At 35.7% G+C, this 16,974-nt stretch overlaps 1 protein-coding gene across 2 annotated transcripts; it reads right to left on the bottom strand.

Annotated features, from left to right (window-relative positions):
• Positions 1-770: 770 nt before the first annotated feature.
• LOC140831354 (myosin-9-like) lies at positions 771-16,809 on the bottom strand. Of its 2 annotated transcripts, XM_073195107.1 has the most exons (38): positions 16,008-16,142; positions 15,485-15,628; positions 15,213-15,358; positions 14,970-15,126; positions 14,462-14,520; positions 14,224-14,383; positions 13,958-14,107; positions 13,720-13,856; positions 13,515-13,661; positions 13,304-13,405; positions 13,161-13,218; positions 12,980-13,081; positions 12,411-12,448; positions 12,189-12,315; positions 11,904-12,086; positions 11,630-11,761; positions 11,426-11,535; positions 11,256-11,316; positions 10,649-10,826; positions 10,240-10,445; positions 10,044-10,163; positions 9,807-9,905; positions 9,093-9,314; positions 8,869-9,008; positions 4,955-5,069; positions 4,850-4,876; positions 4,520-4,774; positions 4,276-4,431; positions 4,005-4,202; positions 3,728-3,871; positions 3,478-3,548; positions 3,291-3,390; positions 3,170-3,226; positions 2,640-2,696; positions 2,475-2,555; positions 1,835-1,917; positions 1,546-1,729; positions 771-1,208 (listed from the first exon to the last, which is right to left on the bottom strand). In XM_073195107.1, exons 1-37 carry the CDS (start codon positions 16,140-16,142, stop codon positions 1,606-1,608), a joined length of 4,581 nt encoding a protein of 1,526 aa, XP_073051208.1. In that variant the 3' UTR covers positions 771-1,208; positions 1,546-1,605. The 2 variants fall into 2 exon arrangements, with proteins under 2 accessions (XP_073051208.1, XP_073051212.1); XM_073195111.1 differs by lacking the exons at positions 771-1,208; positions 1,546-1,729; positions 1,835-1,917; ... (6 more) ...; positions 4,005-4,202; positions 4,276-4,431 and adding exons at positions 7,868-8,121; positions 16,685-16,809 and having other exon boundaries at positions 4,685-4,774; positions 4,955-7,577; positions 16,008-16,136.
• Positions 16,810-16,974: the final 165 nt, after the last annotated feature.

Here is a 16,974-nt window from a genome sequence, read left to right as displayed (position 1 = left end):
GCTCATCTTTTCAAATAAGTGGATTGGGTTGACAATTTCCCCATTTTTTCCACCCGACCAAATGGCAGGATGCAGGCCATCCCACCAACTTTAACCAAAAACTGGCTAGGTCCATCAGCCCGACCAAATAGACGGATTGAGTTACAATTTCTCAACTTGCTCCACTAGCCTTTTTTTTATAGTTATAGTTAGTGGTAACAACTTAATTTTTTAAAATCATATAAGAGCCCAATTCTAACAATTTTTATCATGATGATTACAATTTTTTTTTTCTCATCCATCAGAATCGACGATGCTACCTAAGCTCTCACAAATTTGTTCTTCGGCTTTGTGCAAAAAAAAAAAAAAAATTTACTTACTAGAGATAGACTTCTGTTAATATAGAAACTTGACTATGTATACACATGAGTTTATGAAATATATAATCGCATAAAACTTTAGTATATATACAAAGATTTAGATATTTCTCATTTGAAAGGGACAACTCAGCTTTATGCCAAACGTCAAGATGCTTCAAATCATTCCTATAGAAAAAATGGACTCTCCTGTATATATTTATTTCCTAATTTAGTCCATGTAATATTAATGGTATTTCTCCTTGATTTGAGGACAGTTGGGTTGAATATATTGTATTGAAATAATCAACGAGGCAAAGATCATAAGACAAAAAGGTTTCACTGAATTTACGAGTGAATGCTTTGTTATGTAAGAAAAAAGGGCACATCAGAGGTTGACAAAGTCCTTAATAAATAAATTTTAATCTCTTCTTTTCTTTTCTGCCTACATCAATTCTCAAAATATGCAACAAGAAACAAGTAAAAGCTTTCAGTTTCTTATTCATACATCATACTTGAAGTAAAGTTTTTCTTCTTTATTGAAAATAACAAAAACACAAAATTTAATGGGTCTATTCTCGGGACGAACTAAAAAAAATCCTTAAGATGATAAAAAAAAACTACTCTTCCGAGTTAATTTCGACCTCCAATCTTTTTCAGAATCTAGCATCATCTTCCATCCCGGTAACATGGTTTGATATAAGATGATCAACTTGGATCCTGAACAACTTTCTGTATGTTTCCACAATGATTTTATCACACCCTTGTATGATCTGATAATGGGTTTCTCATCCTACATTAATCGTTTTGACAGTATCGAAACCTTCCAACCAGAGCAGGAAATACCAAAAAGGGGGTCTCAAATCAAGAGTTCTGCAGCCATAAGAGACCATAGATAAGAGGTTTTTTGCTAGGCAGTGCTTTAATGTTGAGTACATGTTATATAACGATCCTTATGTAAATGATCCACATAAAATGCATAAACAAATAAATGAAGCACCATCCTAAAGGACTTTAACAAGTCTTATAAAGGTACTTTCCTTCGGAACTGCAGCTTAGGAAGGCTAGAAAAGGGGAACTCCCTTGTAGGATGAGCGTATTAGAGGATAATTAAGTGACCACTTTCTTATGCAGTTTCAAAGTTAGATATTAACAACAACTTAAAGAGTGACTTGTGATGCTTGAAAATTACAGGTTGTTCAACACATACCTTTTGGGGAACACTGGGGAAGTTTCTTCGAACATTATGAAGAAAAAATGATGAACATGATCAATCGGCTTGTGGCAATAAAAAGCTGAAGCCTGAATTTTCACGAATAAGAGGTGGTGGCTCGATGTCTGTAACATCAAAACGATCCATTGATTTGGAAAGGTCATCCACTGAAAACGGAATGCTGCAGTATGAAGGTTTGGGTTTCAGTGAAACTATATCAAGCGAATGCTTGAGTAAAAATTATAAGGCTATAAAATGTAGCAGCATGATCAATATTATAATCAACCTTGAATCGTCGTCCAGAAGGAAAGAACTACTGACAGCGTTATTTGAATCCTCTGTCATTAATATTCTCATGTTGGAAATTACCTGGGAAAAAATAGACCGAAAAAAGTAGTGTCAATCACAATAATTCTCCACCGAAAGAGAAGAAAACACATTATATTTTGGTCAATCGAGGAAAAAGATTTTTATGTTCTAAATATATTCTTATCTTTTATTGCTGAAACATTTGATATTTCATGTCTTAAGTAATTACTAAGTTTGATGCTCTGTTTTTGGCCCTTTGCGAAATTGATCGAATTGTGGTGTTGCAACACATAAAAGAAGCTAGTTACATCTTACAAATAAAATAAGTTATATAAAACAAAAACAAAAAAAAGGATAAAAACCTGACTAGGGGCATAAAATATCATTTCCAGTATCATCTTGAGAAAAAATGGCTTAAGAAAATTAAAATAGTCTTAATAACAAAAATTTTGAACATTTTCAAACCTCACAGATGGAGCATGGAGGAGTAGATGATACTTAGGCATAACACTGGGGGAAGTTGATGTAATTAGCCAGACAAAAACCAATCAGCAATCAAAATATCTGACCACAACAGGAGTAAGTGGAGCATGAAAAAAAAATCAACCAGGACTTACTTCCTGTGAGAGGCTGTGTGTGCCATATTTATCATCCCAATACATAGTGCTGATTCTGTATAGCTGTTGAATGCTGAGCACCTATAAACGATTAAAAAAATATATCAGGGTGATTATAAGAAAATTTCAAATAAATTCTATTAAGAAAATGATTAGTCATTTTACCGGACAAAGGTCATGGCTAATCTCATCTAGAGTCTTCTTTGGCTTCTGGTGTATTACCTGTTACAGTAGTAGTCCAAAAAGTCCACTAGAATTAAAAGCCTTACATATTCTGACCTGGTAAAATGTTTAGTTCTTACTTAGTTAAGACAAATTTATGCAAAAAAACATTTTCTTGATTTATGTTTTTGTACTTGGAAGAAACAACAAATACTCTTGGTGAACAAAATTTTGTTTTCAAAATAATCACAACCAACAATGCTTCACCATTTACTCATGTTCCTTTTAGTTGACTTCTTCCTTCAATTATTATATACCTTCTTTCTAGAGTGGTGTTGCATGTACCTAAAGGTTTTTATTATCTCTTCGTTTCTCCATGCTTTAAAATAGTTTATTCCACACAAATCATTAAACAGCCGTTAATGCCGTACAATGGGGAAATGAAAAAAATAAAGACCATGTATGCTTCGTGATTTTTACCAACACAATCAATGGGATAATATATTGAATAAACAAGGAATAAAATTCAGTACCAGGAACCCTATAGCCTGTCTTATATGCTTGAGCTCATCCCAAGCGGAACCTGAATACTGCAACAAACAGACTATTTATTAGCTTTGATAGCCATATCAGATATAACAAAGTTAAAAGTACCTCCTCAGTTGCCTTGTAACACCAGTGCTCCAGTTCAGCCAATCCAGCCTTTACGTACTCGCCGTTACTGAATGAGCAACACTCTCGTCTCAGTAAAAGGCTGAAATCACAAAAACAACATCAGTTTGCCATTCTGTTAATGAAGCTCATCAGTATCTAGCACTTAATGTACTTCACTGCACAACACCTGTTAAATAACTGCACATTGACGAAAGAAAAGATTTGTGTGTACACTTTCCGTACCAAAAATGGAGGTACCTGAAGATGGATTGAATACAAAATCATGTAATCATTATTCTGATACAATGTCCAAAGCTGAGACGACACAACTTATCGACTATGTTTGAAATTGTTACCGAAGAGAATCCTAAGGAGAAAATCGAGAACACTGTCCATAAAAAGTAAAAGGCTGAAAACTTCTGGTGTATTGTACTTACATGATTTGTCTTTAGCATGTTCAAAAAGTTCTCAAGGCTCTTTACAATTCCTTGCCAGTGGGATATTAAAATCTCCTGCGCAGCAGCATTTGCTAGAGCACGGGCTGTTCCTTTACTTAAATTTGCTTTGGATATTCTTGGTGCCTATATTATTCGTAACACAATAGGAAATCACTGACAATCAAACCAACGCTTGCATACTCATCTTGACTTAATATTAAAGAAAAACATAACCATAATTTTTTGTTATTTTCATAAATGTTTTGAACTTGATCACCTGGATGCATAGTCCCAGCATTGGAGAAATCTCTTTCTTCAAATTATCACGAACCATTCCATAAATTTTCTCTACATAAGCTGTCAGCTGCTGTTTGAACAGTAATGCTGGGTACTTTGCTTCTACTGGGCGTAATGTGCCAGCTGATTCGTCATTCAGTAGAGAAAGATTGACACCTTGAGGAGTACTGCGGAAACTCTGGAAAACAGATTTTTAACCCTTGAAAATACTCAAATACTGAGATTACATTTCAAATTGAACAATATTCTACCTGCGTCATTCTCCCAAATAGTGTGGCGGATGGAGTACGCCGATGCTGCGGTGCATTTCCAGTACCTCCTCCAGCTTTCAGAGTGCGTTGCAGCAGCAATAACAAAGTTGATGCATTGGATAGCCAGTAAGCCAAGATATCATTGTTGTCCTGGGTCTTCCATTAAAGTCATGTCAAAGTTACTATCACGTACATCGTAAATCCAGATATTAAACATTTCATGACGAAGATCCAAACTTCTTACCTCAATAGCATGACCGATGGTTTGTATTATCCTGTCAAAAATGCTTGTCCTTTCAGCCTCGAATGATCGCCAGTGTCTTAGGCATTTATAAATGATGCAGGCTGCAACAGGTCTTCCTCTAGAGAAACCCAAGTGCTGAGCAACACAGCGGATAAGCAAATCCTGATACTCTTGTTGCTTCTCATTTAGCGATTTTTGAGGTCTATCCTCCATATCTAACTGGTCTCTTGCGATCATTGAAGCACTTCGTAAATCCTAGTATAATGGTAGAATAATAATATTATTGACTGTTTCCATAGCATATTGGTTACCTGAAAGTATTTTACTTACTATGGATGTTTTTGTGCTTTCAGCCCTCTGTAAAATTGAAGCATAAACAATGTTAGAGGTGCTATATACAATGGCATATTGATCAAACTGTTGGTTTTGAATTACCTGCATGATTGACCTTGAACTTCTTGATATCAGTTTATTATTCTGTGCCATGGCCAAAGCCTGCTGACGAAGAACTTTATTTTCAGATTCTACGTTTGCGAGCTTCTCTTCAAGCCTAGCAAAAGGACACGATTCAAATTATGCACTCCATGAAATATGCCATTTTTTTAGCACAAAATAACTTGGAGATTTGACCATCACAACTAATATAGAAACATTTAGTTTATGGTAGTTCAGAAGTACAACTTTAGAACTCAAAAATGCACAAAAAACTAGAGATTTTTCAGGGAATTACTAAACCCTAAAGCTTTCAAGCACCAAAAGCAAATTCAGTTAGACAGTGATTGAGATGCAGATATATTACTAATTCAGAACAAGTCCAGGTGGAAAGGTGATGAAGCCCATATGCCCAGGAACTGGGCACAACTGATTTCAATAATTTAGTACAGAAAATTACAGATCTTTCATCGCCTCTTTTAGTTCTGACTTTTATATAAACACAAAGGCAAAGCAGCATTTTTCCTCAGCTCTGGAAGGATGAAATGACTAAAACGGTCAATATATTATAAGTGAAGATGAACAACCAACTATGCTCTTTGGATTGTTCTAGTGTGCAGGGATTTTAACAACTATTTCAAAATCAAACATGCAATCAACTGATTAAGTAACAATTTTTGTTTTTAGATGAAAACTATTTTATTGGAATGATTGGCTGTCCGCACTAGCTGGAAACCTGCTCTATGATAAGACTAATCAACAAAAAAAAATGAGTCAACGAGTAAAAACCTCCAGAAGCAAAGGCTTGTTGCTACTGTTGTTCAGCACTAAAGCAGCATCAGCTGCTCCGAATGTGACTTAGCTGTACAAAACTGAAATTTTTGAACCAACTCTTTCTTACAATTATGAAAAATGAGATCTAGAGGCCGATTATAATATTAACTACGACAAACTCGGGATTCAACATTCATTAAATTCTTCTAAGGTTAGTCCCTAAACTGGGCTTCTCCTAGACGACTGCTGCATTGTTCAAACAAATTTGGCCAAATTCAACTCTAATATAGTTATGGAAGCTTCAAATGAATCCAAGATAGAATTTCTAGAAGATTACAAGGGTACATTAGAATATTACCCAACTTCTATTTGTCCCTACTGGGAACAGAATGGAGGTATAGAACACAAAATTGATTATGCTTTTTCAGAGTTAAGGACGCAAAAGTTATCGAATGGACGGTACTACAGCTGGAGATTACTTCTAATGATTTGGTGTTCTACTAACAGTATAGGAGGGAAAAGAGATAACAGGCAATCTTTCATCTATACCACACCAGTATGGCCCCAGAAGAGCTGTCCCTGTAAAACGTGGGATAGACCGCAACCTTAATTAGCCCCAAAACAGGCTGTTATCTGGTTGATGAATAACAGAAAATTATTAAATTTATCTCGGAAACTATTCCTAGGTATTTTCCCAATGCTCCTGGGTATTCTCAAGCTCTTGGCTGAAACAACGATATGATGGCCTATAGAAGGAACGGAAGTAAGAATGATAATTGAAAGACAGGAAAGCATTATCAGATGAAGGACATGCCTGTTAGAGAAAATAGCCAGAGTGGAAAAATTTGAAATCTTACCGGAGGTCAATGAGATGGAGGATGAGAAGCTGACTAAAGAAAGAGATGGAGATGGAGATGATGATGATGCTTAAGCAAACCATCCACTGGTACTGATCTGGGAGGGGGGCTTATGTCTTTTCTTCCAAGGAATTTAACTCGAAAATGGACCAACTATCATAAGGGACCTCAAAACAACAAATGCACACCACTGGATAACACGAGAAAAATGGGGCTAAGGAATATCGAGTGATCAAAGAGCGAAAAACTAAAAAATTCCAGACTACAAGCATAACCACAAACTGACATGTCATGAACCCAATATAGTCTTGTTTCCACAAGAATGTAAATACATACACATAGGGCAAGCAATTACTTTCAATTAATTTTAAAGCTAAGCCATTGTGCATAGGATAACAAATTTTAATTGTTCACATAGGTTGTCAGTTCCAGCAGTAGCACATGATAATATCCTAAAGACCCAATATATCAAGAACAAGCTGTAGATTTCATGTTGAATAAGCTTTCAAAGATTAGAGGTCTCAAAAAAACATTATCACCACACTGAACCCCAAACAGATTGATTCAATCTTTGGACTTCAGCATAGTTATTTATGGATCACATAATTCAAGCATCTAAACTTTTGGAATCATCTGAGAAACAGGTTTGGCATCTCTAAATCTACAAGAATATAATTCCAACTAACCACCAATACAAGAGGTAAACTAGACCTGAAAACTGAATGAAGTCAATATAAGGAATACTTTATAATATTAACAGGTTGTATGCAGACAGAAGTAAAAGTCCTAATGTTAAATTTTTCGCGTAAATCTTTTGTACAACAAACAAGAGTTATTTCATGTTAATCTGAGCTATGTGCTAAGACACCAAAATTAACATCTAGACAAACTAATTTCTAACTAGGACAGAGATTAGATAAACAAAGTGTTAGAGCACTTCCATCAGAAAAAGTCATCGAATGCCCCCTCCCGATCACTTTCCCAGTTTTCGGTTCCTGCACAATGCAACCATCAACAGAAAAGAAATGTATAATGAATTTTTCTCATTGCAACCTTGCTTAAACAAAAAGTGAATTAAGTTTGGAATGGAATTGTTTTTAGAATAATGGGAAGAGGAAAGTACAAATGAATGATCGGTATTTTAAATCTTCATCCCAAGAATCATGGGATATTATGAATTTTATCAGGTTGTATAACAAGACTAAAAAACGTTGGATCAAGCCCTAACTTGCTATCAGGGAATGTTTTGTTCTAGACCTAGGAACTCTAAGGAAACTAGACTGACCTGAGATTTCAGCTGCTGAAAGATCCTGAACTATGAGCTGGAAAGCACCGGGATTGAAAGAAGAAAAGTTTTCTTGAGTTGAATCAGGGGCTGGGAAGGTGAAATCTGAATCGGTAGATGTGGTATCAGAGGAAGTGGAAGTATCATCATCCAGATCATCTCTAGCAACAAATCCTGAGGTTGAACTGAAGTTGGATGACGCACATAAAATCATTTTGAGCTCTGAAAACTGGCCTGACATGCTGTATATCATCCTGAGGCACACTAGATCATATCTAGCATTAGTCAAATAAAACAAATGGCCATTCTAATCTTAAAATCCATTGATGTAACTCCTGCAACCAATCGTAAGTATCAACATGAAGGCCAAGGTGTGCTGTCAAGCAATTTCGTCATTCTTTTCATTTTCACTTTGAGTAATAAAGTTTTACAGACCTTGATTATTGGATAAAGATCCCATATAAACTTATAGCTATAATTAGTTCAATCCAGAGAATCCCTCCTGGGTCTACAGACTCCTTGAGCACAATGTGTCCACTAGACATGCATGTTTCCGAACCCCACAAAATAATTTGCAGAAAGATGAGTGAGCACAGGTTACATACAATTGAAATAAAAACTTGTGGTGGCTCCAACCAGTTACCATTCAGATAATTGTATGATCCAATATAATCAAATTAATCCAACTAGCAAAGCTCACATTAGCCAACCCATCAACAACCATATCAGGTAATCATAATATCAGAGTTTCATTAATAATATATGCTGAAGGCAAAAACGGCTTCCCATTCTTTGATATTTGAAAATATCATTCAATTTCTAAACTTATTTGTGTAATCCCAGTCTACGTCTAGGTATTAAATCAAAGAAAATCATCGATTTAAGAAATTTATAAGATAATTGCAAGTGTGGAAATAATTTCATATGCCACTGAAATTATCGGAGTTTTTCATGACAAAATGTTAATATTAAAAGAGGAAAAGTAACAAGAATTACACTACCTGTTCAAAGATTCCTGAAGTTGATGAACTCTCTTTTCAGTTTCTTCCAATTTCTGAGTCTTCTCCTCACTCGATTCCTCGGCTTCCGCACATTTTTTTTCAGATTCATCAGCTCGTTGTCTTTCAAATTTCAATGAATCCTGCGAAATAGATGAGAACGTAGAGTGTTGACATTGCGATACACACAACCATAGAGGGAGAAGCATCACATTCACCAACATTACCTTTAATTGCTCCATTTCTGCAGTTATAGCCTCAATCTTTGCTGTATCCTCAACTGGAATTGGGGTTTCTATCACAATTGAGGAGGCTTCTTCAATAGCTCTCTGAGCAGCCTCACGTTCTTTGAGAAGCAGTGCACTTGTTTCATTCAATTTACTTTGTGTATCTTCTAAGGACTGCTGCAACTTTGTTATCTCCTGACTCTTTGCCTCCTCCAAGTCAGTCTAAACAATTCCAGTTTTGGTTAGACCCCAGCGCATTAAACCGTATAACACCAAACATTGCATCTTCCAACAATTAATAACGTTTTCACTATGAACAATATTGAAGAAAGAAAATATATTGCCATGAGAAAACAAAAAAAAATCGGGTACACTTGTATCATTTTGCCCGTGATACTACAAACCTTTAGTTGATGTCTTTCTCAGTGTATAATCACCCATTATCTGTTTATGTTGGTATGTACATGTACACGTGAGCAATTCAGTTATGCATATCACTCATTATTCCTAATGCAAGCGTAACGGTGTAGCTAATGTCCACACGAGAATATAATTGTCTATGCTTATGTGTGTGAATATATGCAGATATGAGTGTATATATGAATGTGTTAGTGTGATGTATATGTAGATAGTGTTAGTGTGATGTATATGTAGATACAAAGATTAAATCAAAGTTGATTTGAGGAATAAAATAGTTAAGTAAAATATATTTACCCGCAAACGCTTTTCTAGTTGTAAACGTAATTTTAGGTCTTCCACCTGTTTTTCAAGCTTATCCTTTGCTTCTTTAAGTGCACCTGTTTCTCTTGATGCCTGCAGATATTTGATATTTATAGTGGAATTTAACAAGATACCAGGAGTTATAATAGATTAAAAATGTATTTGTCATCCAGCACAAGTATTCTCTATGCTCTTGGAATAAATGCACTTGATTATTTAACAATCCCCTACCATTTTTAGTTTCCGAAGTTCTTTCTTAGCAACCCTTCCTCTCCATCTGCACTGAGTCACAATTGATGCCCTTATAAGGCTCTTGTAATATGAAAAAGCTCTATGACCGCGCCAGTGTGCCTGAAAAGGAACTTTTCTGGTAAGGACACACTATCAGTAAACCGGAAATTTATTTCCTAGAGAACTGCTTAATCACCTGGATAGCAATTGCTGCTTTTGTTTGTCTCCTATATCTAAATTCATTGCGGGCAGTCATCACACGCATCCCCGTCTGCAGCACAACAACTGTGCATTTGAGTTTCATGTGGCTCTTTCGTGCCAGGTATCCTCTCAGATTTGTCTGAATTTTAAGAGAAGCGGCCTCTCTTTTCAAATTTTCAAACAATCGGCAGGCAAGCCTTCCTGAGATGAAAAAAGTGAATGCCGATGAAATGTGAGAGGCAGATTCAGAAATAAATTCAATTGCTTGAGCATAAGGACAATCATATGCACACATGTGGAAAGTTTAGAATGTTTCGCTTCAAGCCAATGAAGGACTCCATTACGTAACAGTTGACCTAGAGTATATAGTTAAATTTGACAAGAAAAATTCTAATTCAGCAAACCTCTGCATATGGACTGCATAAAGATTGTTGCTTCCTGCAGAACAACAAAGTGCTTCCTTGCAATATGAGTTCTAGTTTTTCTTTGTATTTTTTTTGCTGAATTACTAAGTTTCAGTGCTCTGTGGGCATCTAAATCAGCCATTTGACCAGCTCTCAGGAACACTTTTGTTTTTCCTATCTGAAATACATAAAACAACATTTGAGCAAAAACAATAAAGCAAAAAACTTCAAAGAAATTTAATTCGGATATCCAGCATAAGCAAATCTCAGAAGCCCGGGCCATTTCAAACATTACAGTTAAGTTATAAGTAAGCACATGATTTGTTTTGCTTCTTTCAAATTATATTCAAAACTTCTTGCTTTTGGATGATTTGAATTTGGTCAATCGATTTCGACAATCATGTAGAAATAATTTACTGAAAAGGCTGAATCTAAGAAATTTGTGCTCAGCTTGAAGCTTGTATGTACTTTCACCAAAACCTATACTGCTCAAACAACTTCAATTCTCAGGGGAAAAGCTTTAATAGATCAAGCTTCTAGAACCTAAGCAAGATCAAGTTAATTGGTATCCCTTCTTTTCATGAGCAAAAAAGCATATTCACGTTACCTGAGCCCCAGTGAGGCCCATCTTCTCCAAGATCTTTTTGCATGCTACCTTTTCGTCATTACTGTTCACATGATAATGCACAAAATGGTTATTTCAGCAAATCCTTAAAAGACCCATTTCAGAAAATCGCTAATTTACATGTCACAATCTCAACAATAACTAGCACTTACTTTCCTTCCAAAACCTCAGGAGCAAGAAGAGCAAACCGATTAACAAATTCATAAAATGTCTTACGGGTGGGGTAACCAGCACAGCTGATCCTAATTGCTTCTAATACACCCTGCCAAAAGAAAAAAATAGCGATAAGTTGAGTGTGCATTTGACATGTAACTAAGAACGATGGATTTCTACAGCTATAAGTCATCTGCACTCACACCACATCGTAGTTGCTGCATGATATTGACATTCTCAAATATAGCAGGCTTGAGAAGATTATTAGGCTTCACACATCTAATGTAATGAGGTTCTGTAGAATTTAGTGTCTCCATCAATTGTTGGAGTTGGACCTGTATGAATTAGTCAAACCATGAGTTTCTGCATTTTTTACCGAGCTCAGAAGCTCAACTATTGGAAACATTGTCAAATTTTTGTCATAGAAATTATATGTCGGAAAAGATAGAATATGTCGGAAAAGAACATAGAAAGTACCTTAAAACGTGAACCAATAGATGAAAACTTAGAAGACTTGTTTGAGGATTTAGTCGACTCTTCAGGAAGTGGAGGAAATAGCCCTGCTACGAATGAGCATTTGGACGCACTCAACAAATCTTGATGTTCAGGAACAACATAATCTTTGTTTTTATCTAAAAACTGATCGGATTGGTATAGAACCTGAAAAAGTACAAAAAGAACAAAAAACTTAAATTTAGATGCAAGTTTGAAATCCAAACTATAGACACATAATTGGACAAATAAAAAATTAATACAGATCACCTCCCCAGCATAATGAGCAATTGTGAAATCTGTGCGGGACAATTTTGGTTTGATGAAACGTTTGTGGGATTTAAAAGTCTGATAAAGCTTTTGCGAAAGTGTTTCGTGCGTTGACTTCGGAAACATACTAGGAACAGGGGAAAAAAATCAAGTTAATAACAGAGATCTTACAGATGTTAATCCTTTGTAAGCTTCTTACAAGAAAAATAATAAATATCATACCAGGCCTCATCTAGAAGTGAGATGATCCCTCCAGGTTTCTGCCATGACCGAACAAAAGTATCAGAACAAAACAAATTGCATCAGTATTCAGTGTTTTAGAAACAGCATATCAGTTGTAATTCAAACTTCAGGAGCACAATTAATCCAAATTTGCACTTCAATAAAAAATTTCTCAAAGATTAAATGTGAAAAGGTACCAATGTACCAGTTTCTGGACGACAATTAAGGTGCGAAGAATGATTCGGGCCTTCAAAAAGAATATAAATAAATGATATCTACATATATATGAGAATGAACTAAACTAGTAAAAATGACAATACGTATAAGAAATGTCTTTCATGCATACTTCAGGAAATATGAGACCAGGGTATGGTCAATTACTTTTCAACAGGAATCTACATAAAGATTATTTATTTCAGACTAAGATTGACATGGACCTATAGTTTTGATTTTATTAGAATTTCCACCTCTTGCACATAGTATTTGGCTAATGTGCCAGCTTCTCAGCGACATAACCAACAACTAAATGTAGTCCAAGGCATAGCAGTTCAAATATTGTGTAAATCAACCTTTTCAATAAGATCTAGGACATCTTGGTTATCAACAAATTCTATGTAGCTCCAGTCAATCTCTTCTTTTGTATACTCCTCCTGTTCCATTTTGAAAACGTGCTGAAAGAAGAATTTGTCAAGTGTCAGTTTTATGGTGGCATCGGTTTATAGTCCACAACAAAATATATCAATTGCTTACCTGGTTGAAATGTTGTTGCAGCTTTTCATTGGTAAAATTAATACAAAACTGTTCAAAACTAGACATATAAATTTTAAGTCAGTCAAGAATCCTAAAAAAATTGAAAAGGAGTCTTATATTTAAGGTAGTGGACCAACGGTTACCTATTAGTTTTAAAACTTTCAAAACCATATATATCAAGAACACCAATAAGGCATTTTGAATTTTTATCTTGCCCAATAGATACATTTATTTTGTCCACCAACCTGCAAGTTTTTGGAAGCTCGCATCAGAATTTTTAAACCAGCAAACAAATAGTAACCAGTTATTCAACCTGAAAGTGAAAGCTAATGCAATGACACAAGAACACCATACCAGTCAAATAAACGAGAATATATAGTTTTGGCTAATCCATCCCTACTAACGGTTGCCCCATCAGGATCAAGACTTCTTTTAATCACTTCTTCTGGAGTGACCATCACTCGCTTAAGTAATGCATCTTTCAGGGCATTAAGATCACACCTGATGAAAAAAAACAATAAGCTGCTGAGGAGTATTATAAATATGAGTGCAGTCATACATGAGAAGCTCTGCCGTAGTCTGAAGATGAAATTTGGAGTCGTCATCCTTGAGAACTGATGAATCGATCTCTTTTCCCTTAGCAAATTCAACATTGCCAAGATGGAGAATTGCTGCCACTACTCTGAAAATTGCATCCTGAATATTAAGATAATTTGAGTATCTTAGAGAGAGAGAGAGAGAGAGAGAGAGAGAGTAGTGAATATGGCACCATGAAGATGCCAGTGTATCGAAAGTACCTGCTCTTTTTGACTTATTCCAACTACATCCATGGCCCTTCTAGTTGCCAAATATTCACGAGCATCACTTACACCAACTAGTTCATAGCAATTAGATTGATTAAGATAGTGGAACGTCTTTGGATGTCCCAGCTTATACTTCTCAATTTCCTGAGAAGAAGAATAATATATTCATAACTATGGGTGACTATATATTTGCCGAATAATCTAAATAAGCTACATAATGCAACAGCTACATAATGCAACATTGTATGGAAGTAGACTACCTCTTGTGGTGCTGCACAAAGTAGGTAAAAACAGTGATAATTCCGTTCAGGGTCCGAAACTTGGCAGACACGAGATCTTTCTAGAAGATACGTTCTTATGGCTGCCCCTGATATTCGTCGATTCTTATCAAATTGAATTTCAACAAACTTTCCAAATCGACTGCAGAACAACGCATAAAGTATGTCAAGTGCAAACTTCTATGAACTATATCATAGCAGGACTAGGGCAACGACTCACCTTGAATTGTTATTTCTCACAGTTTTTGCATTTCCAAATGCTTCAAGTACTGGATTTGACTGCACACCAATTAGGGTTAAAATGAATCAGAAATGCAAGGAAAATTATATATGAAGTATCGGTGAAGTCTTTGATGTTAGATAGTTAGATGGACTCAGCAGCACCTAACTTAAACGCTCACCAAGCTTTGAACTTTCATTTGGATAGACCTTTCTTACCACATATCGGCAGCAGCTGTCGATTGTAAAATATTGAAGTATTGATTGGAGGAAGGGCACGGCATGTTGGCATGTATAGAACCTTATGGGACTTCATTGTGGTCATGAAGTTTCAGAACTCAAACTTGGCAATGGATGTCTATTACCTTTATTTCCTCAAATTTCACATGTTAACATCAGCCCACTGTCGTGGCCAGACATTCATTGCATGTCCTTTTTTGTGAAAATTCTTTATTTTATAAATGATATCCAATTAAACAAGACCTGTAGTATAATAGTTAGATAATTACCTCAAGAACTTGTTGTTCCACAGTACGTCCTTCGGTTCCTTTGCGGCCACCCAAATAGGCAAGGTATTGCATAAGCATTTTAGTAGTTTCAGTCTTACCAGCACCACTTTCTCCACTTACCAGTATCGAGTTGCTTTTTCCCTCGTTAAACATTGCCCTAATTCAGCTCAACAGACTTAGAGACAACTGGACTAATCTTTATAAAGTAATGTGGCAACAAATAACAATTTCCTTCCTTATCACCTGAAAGCAACATCTGCAATGGCAAATACATGAGGACTCAATTCTCCAAGTGGAGCTCCCTTGTACTGCTCCATCATGTGGGCATTGTATAGGTGAGGAAGTCTTTGAAAAGGATTTATGGCAATAAGGATGCTTCCAGTATAAGTCTGTCATAACATCAAAATAGGATACTTTATCGTGATAGAACAGCACAGAATTGCAGTAGTTTTGCTCTCTTGCTTGGAAGAACAAGGATCAAAGATGAATTCGAGCTCAAATTAAATTCATCTTACATATATTTCGTTGAGTTGATATCTTGAGGACAAGTTTTGTAAAACTCCTGGTTCATGCAAATAAGATAGCTTGGTCATGTCATCAACTCCTCCAGCAGGTGCATCTTCATCTTTAGGGTATACTTTCGATAAGTTAGCAGTGACCTTGAGGAAAAAAAACATATTAGTGAATAATGACCACTGGAGAGGCCAAATTGTCATCTATATTATATGGATTCTGATATGCCAAAAGCAGACTAAACTGAGAAAATAATATGAAAGAATAAAAGGCTCGTGTTTATTGCTAAATGGTGGAAAATACATCTTGTTTGTTCTTAGTTTTCACATTATTTTCATCTTCTCTGATTACAATAAACTATGGAGGGAGTTGATACAGCTAAATATGGTTTCAAATGAAAGTCATTTGCATTTTGATTTAGTAAAAAAATTCCTCCTGCAATGTGCAAAAAATAGAAAAAGCACTTCAGTATGCTTTAGAGACGTGTAAGTTCATATATAAAGTGCAGTCTATTTGATAAGCTACCTTTGCCCCTTTAGAAGTTTGGATCTCAAGTTCTTGTCCAGTTATTTTTGTTACTTCTCCATCGATCCAAGCAACTTCTGCATCTTCAACCCAAACATGAGACCCGACAATGATAGTGACTGGTGCACTCTGCATTTCAAATTCACAAAGTTTTCACAGAGTGAGAGAATGGTGCAAAGAAAACCTACCTACATATACCACGGATCAATCCATTTCAATTTCTGTATCACATAGCAGGAGAAAAGTAGAACTGCGTACTTTCAAGAAACTTCATTAAACAGTGATGTTGAAAGTCTACTACGAAACAAAGAGCGTGCAAAACTCAATGGTTATGTTTTGCTTTCACAGTTTCTTATACTTCATAGAAAAATCTCGGTTTCACCCTTAAATTTTTAAAACACTGCCCTCCCATCTAGAACAATTATTTTCTTCATTATTGCATTTATTTATTTTGGTCAAGACATGAACATGGATACTAATTAACAAAAAACAGATGACACAGGATAGGACCTGCACCTGAACAGATGCCAAGATTCAGCATTGGAAAAAAATAATCACAAAAAACCATTTCAAATTCCATTTTTTAAATAAAACAATCAAACGTGATAAAGAGTGACAGACACCAACCACCATCTTGATTGAAGAAAAACCTCAGACATGCATTCATGTAAGCATACCATCTTGATTCAAGAAATTAAACAATCCCGACTGCATCAATCAAGAACATCCATTCTCTGTTCAAGACCCCTAATTTCTTATCCCAATGTTGGAACCAATATCCATCAATTCGCAACACGGCACCTATATTTGATAATAAATGATATAATATATGAATCTTGAAATGAATCCCGTCCGAATCTTGATAAAGAACCAAAATAAAATTTCCGGTAATCTGTCCGGCCGGTCGAGAGTTTGATTTCCTGGGTTTTGATTCCTAAATTCTCGAATCGTCGAGGCGGGTGTGAGC

This window comes from Primulina eburnea, chromosome 1 (assembly GCF_022965805.1).
Source record: "Primulina eburnea isolate SZY01 chromosome 1, ASM2296580v1, whole genome shotgun sequence".
Lineage (NCBI taxonomy): Eukaryota > Viridiplantae > Streptophyta > Magnoliopsida > Lamiales > Gesneriaceae > Primulina > Primulina eburnea.
The sequence above is the reverse complement of the archived record's forward strand: the minus strand, read 5'-3'. Positions and strand labels throughout refer to the sequence as shown.

Coding starts and splice junctions, on each gene's coding strand:
- LOC140831354 (XM_073195107.1), bottom strand. CDS start 16,142: ATGCAGAGTGCACCAGTCACTATCATTGTCGGGTCTCATGTTTGGGTT. Junction 15,127..15,212: donor ATTGCAGATGTTGCTTTCAG/GTGATAAGGAAG, acceptor GAGCTGAATTAG/GGCAATGTTTAACGAGGGAA. Junction 4,775..4,849: donor AAAGCACAAAAACATCCATA/GTAAGTAAAATA, acceptor CCATTATACTAG/GATTTACGAAGTGCTTCAAT.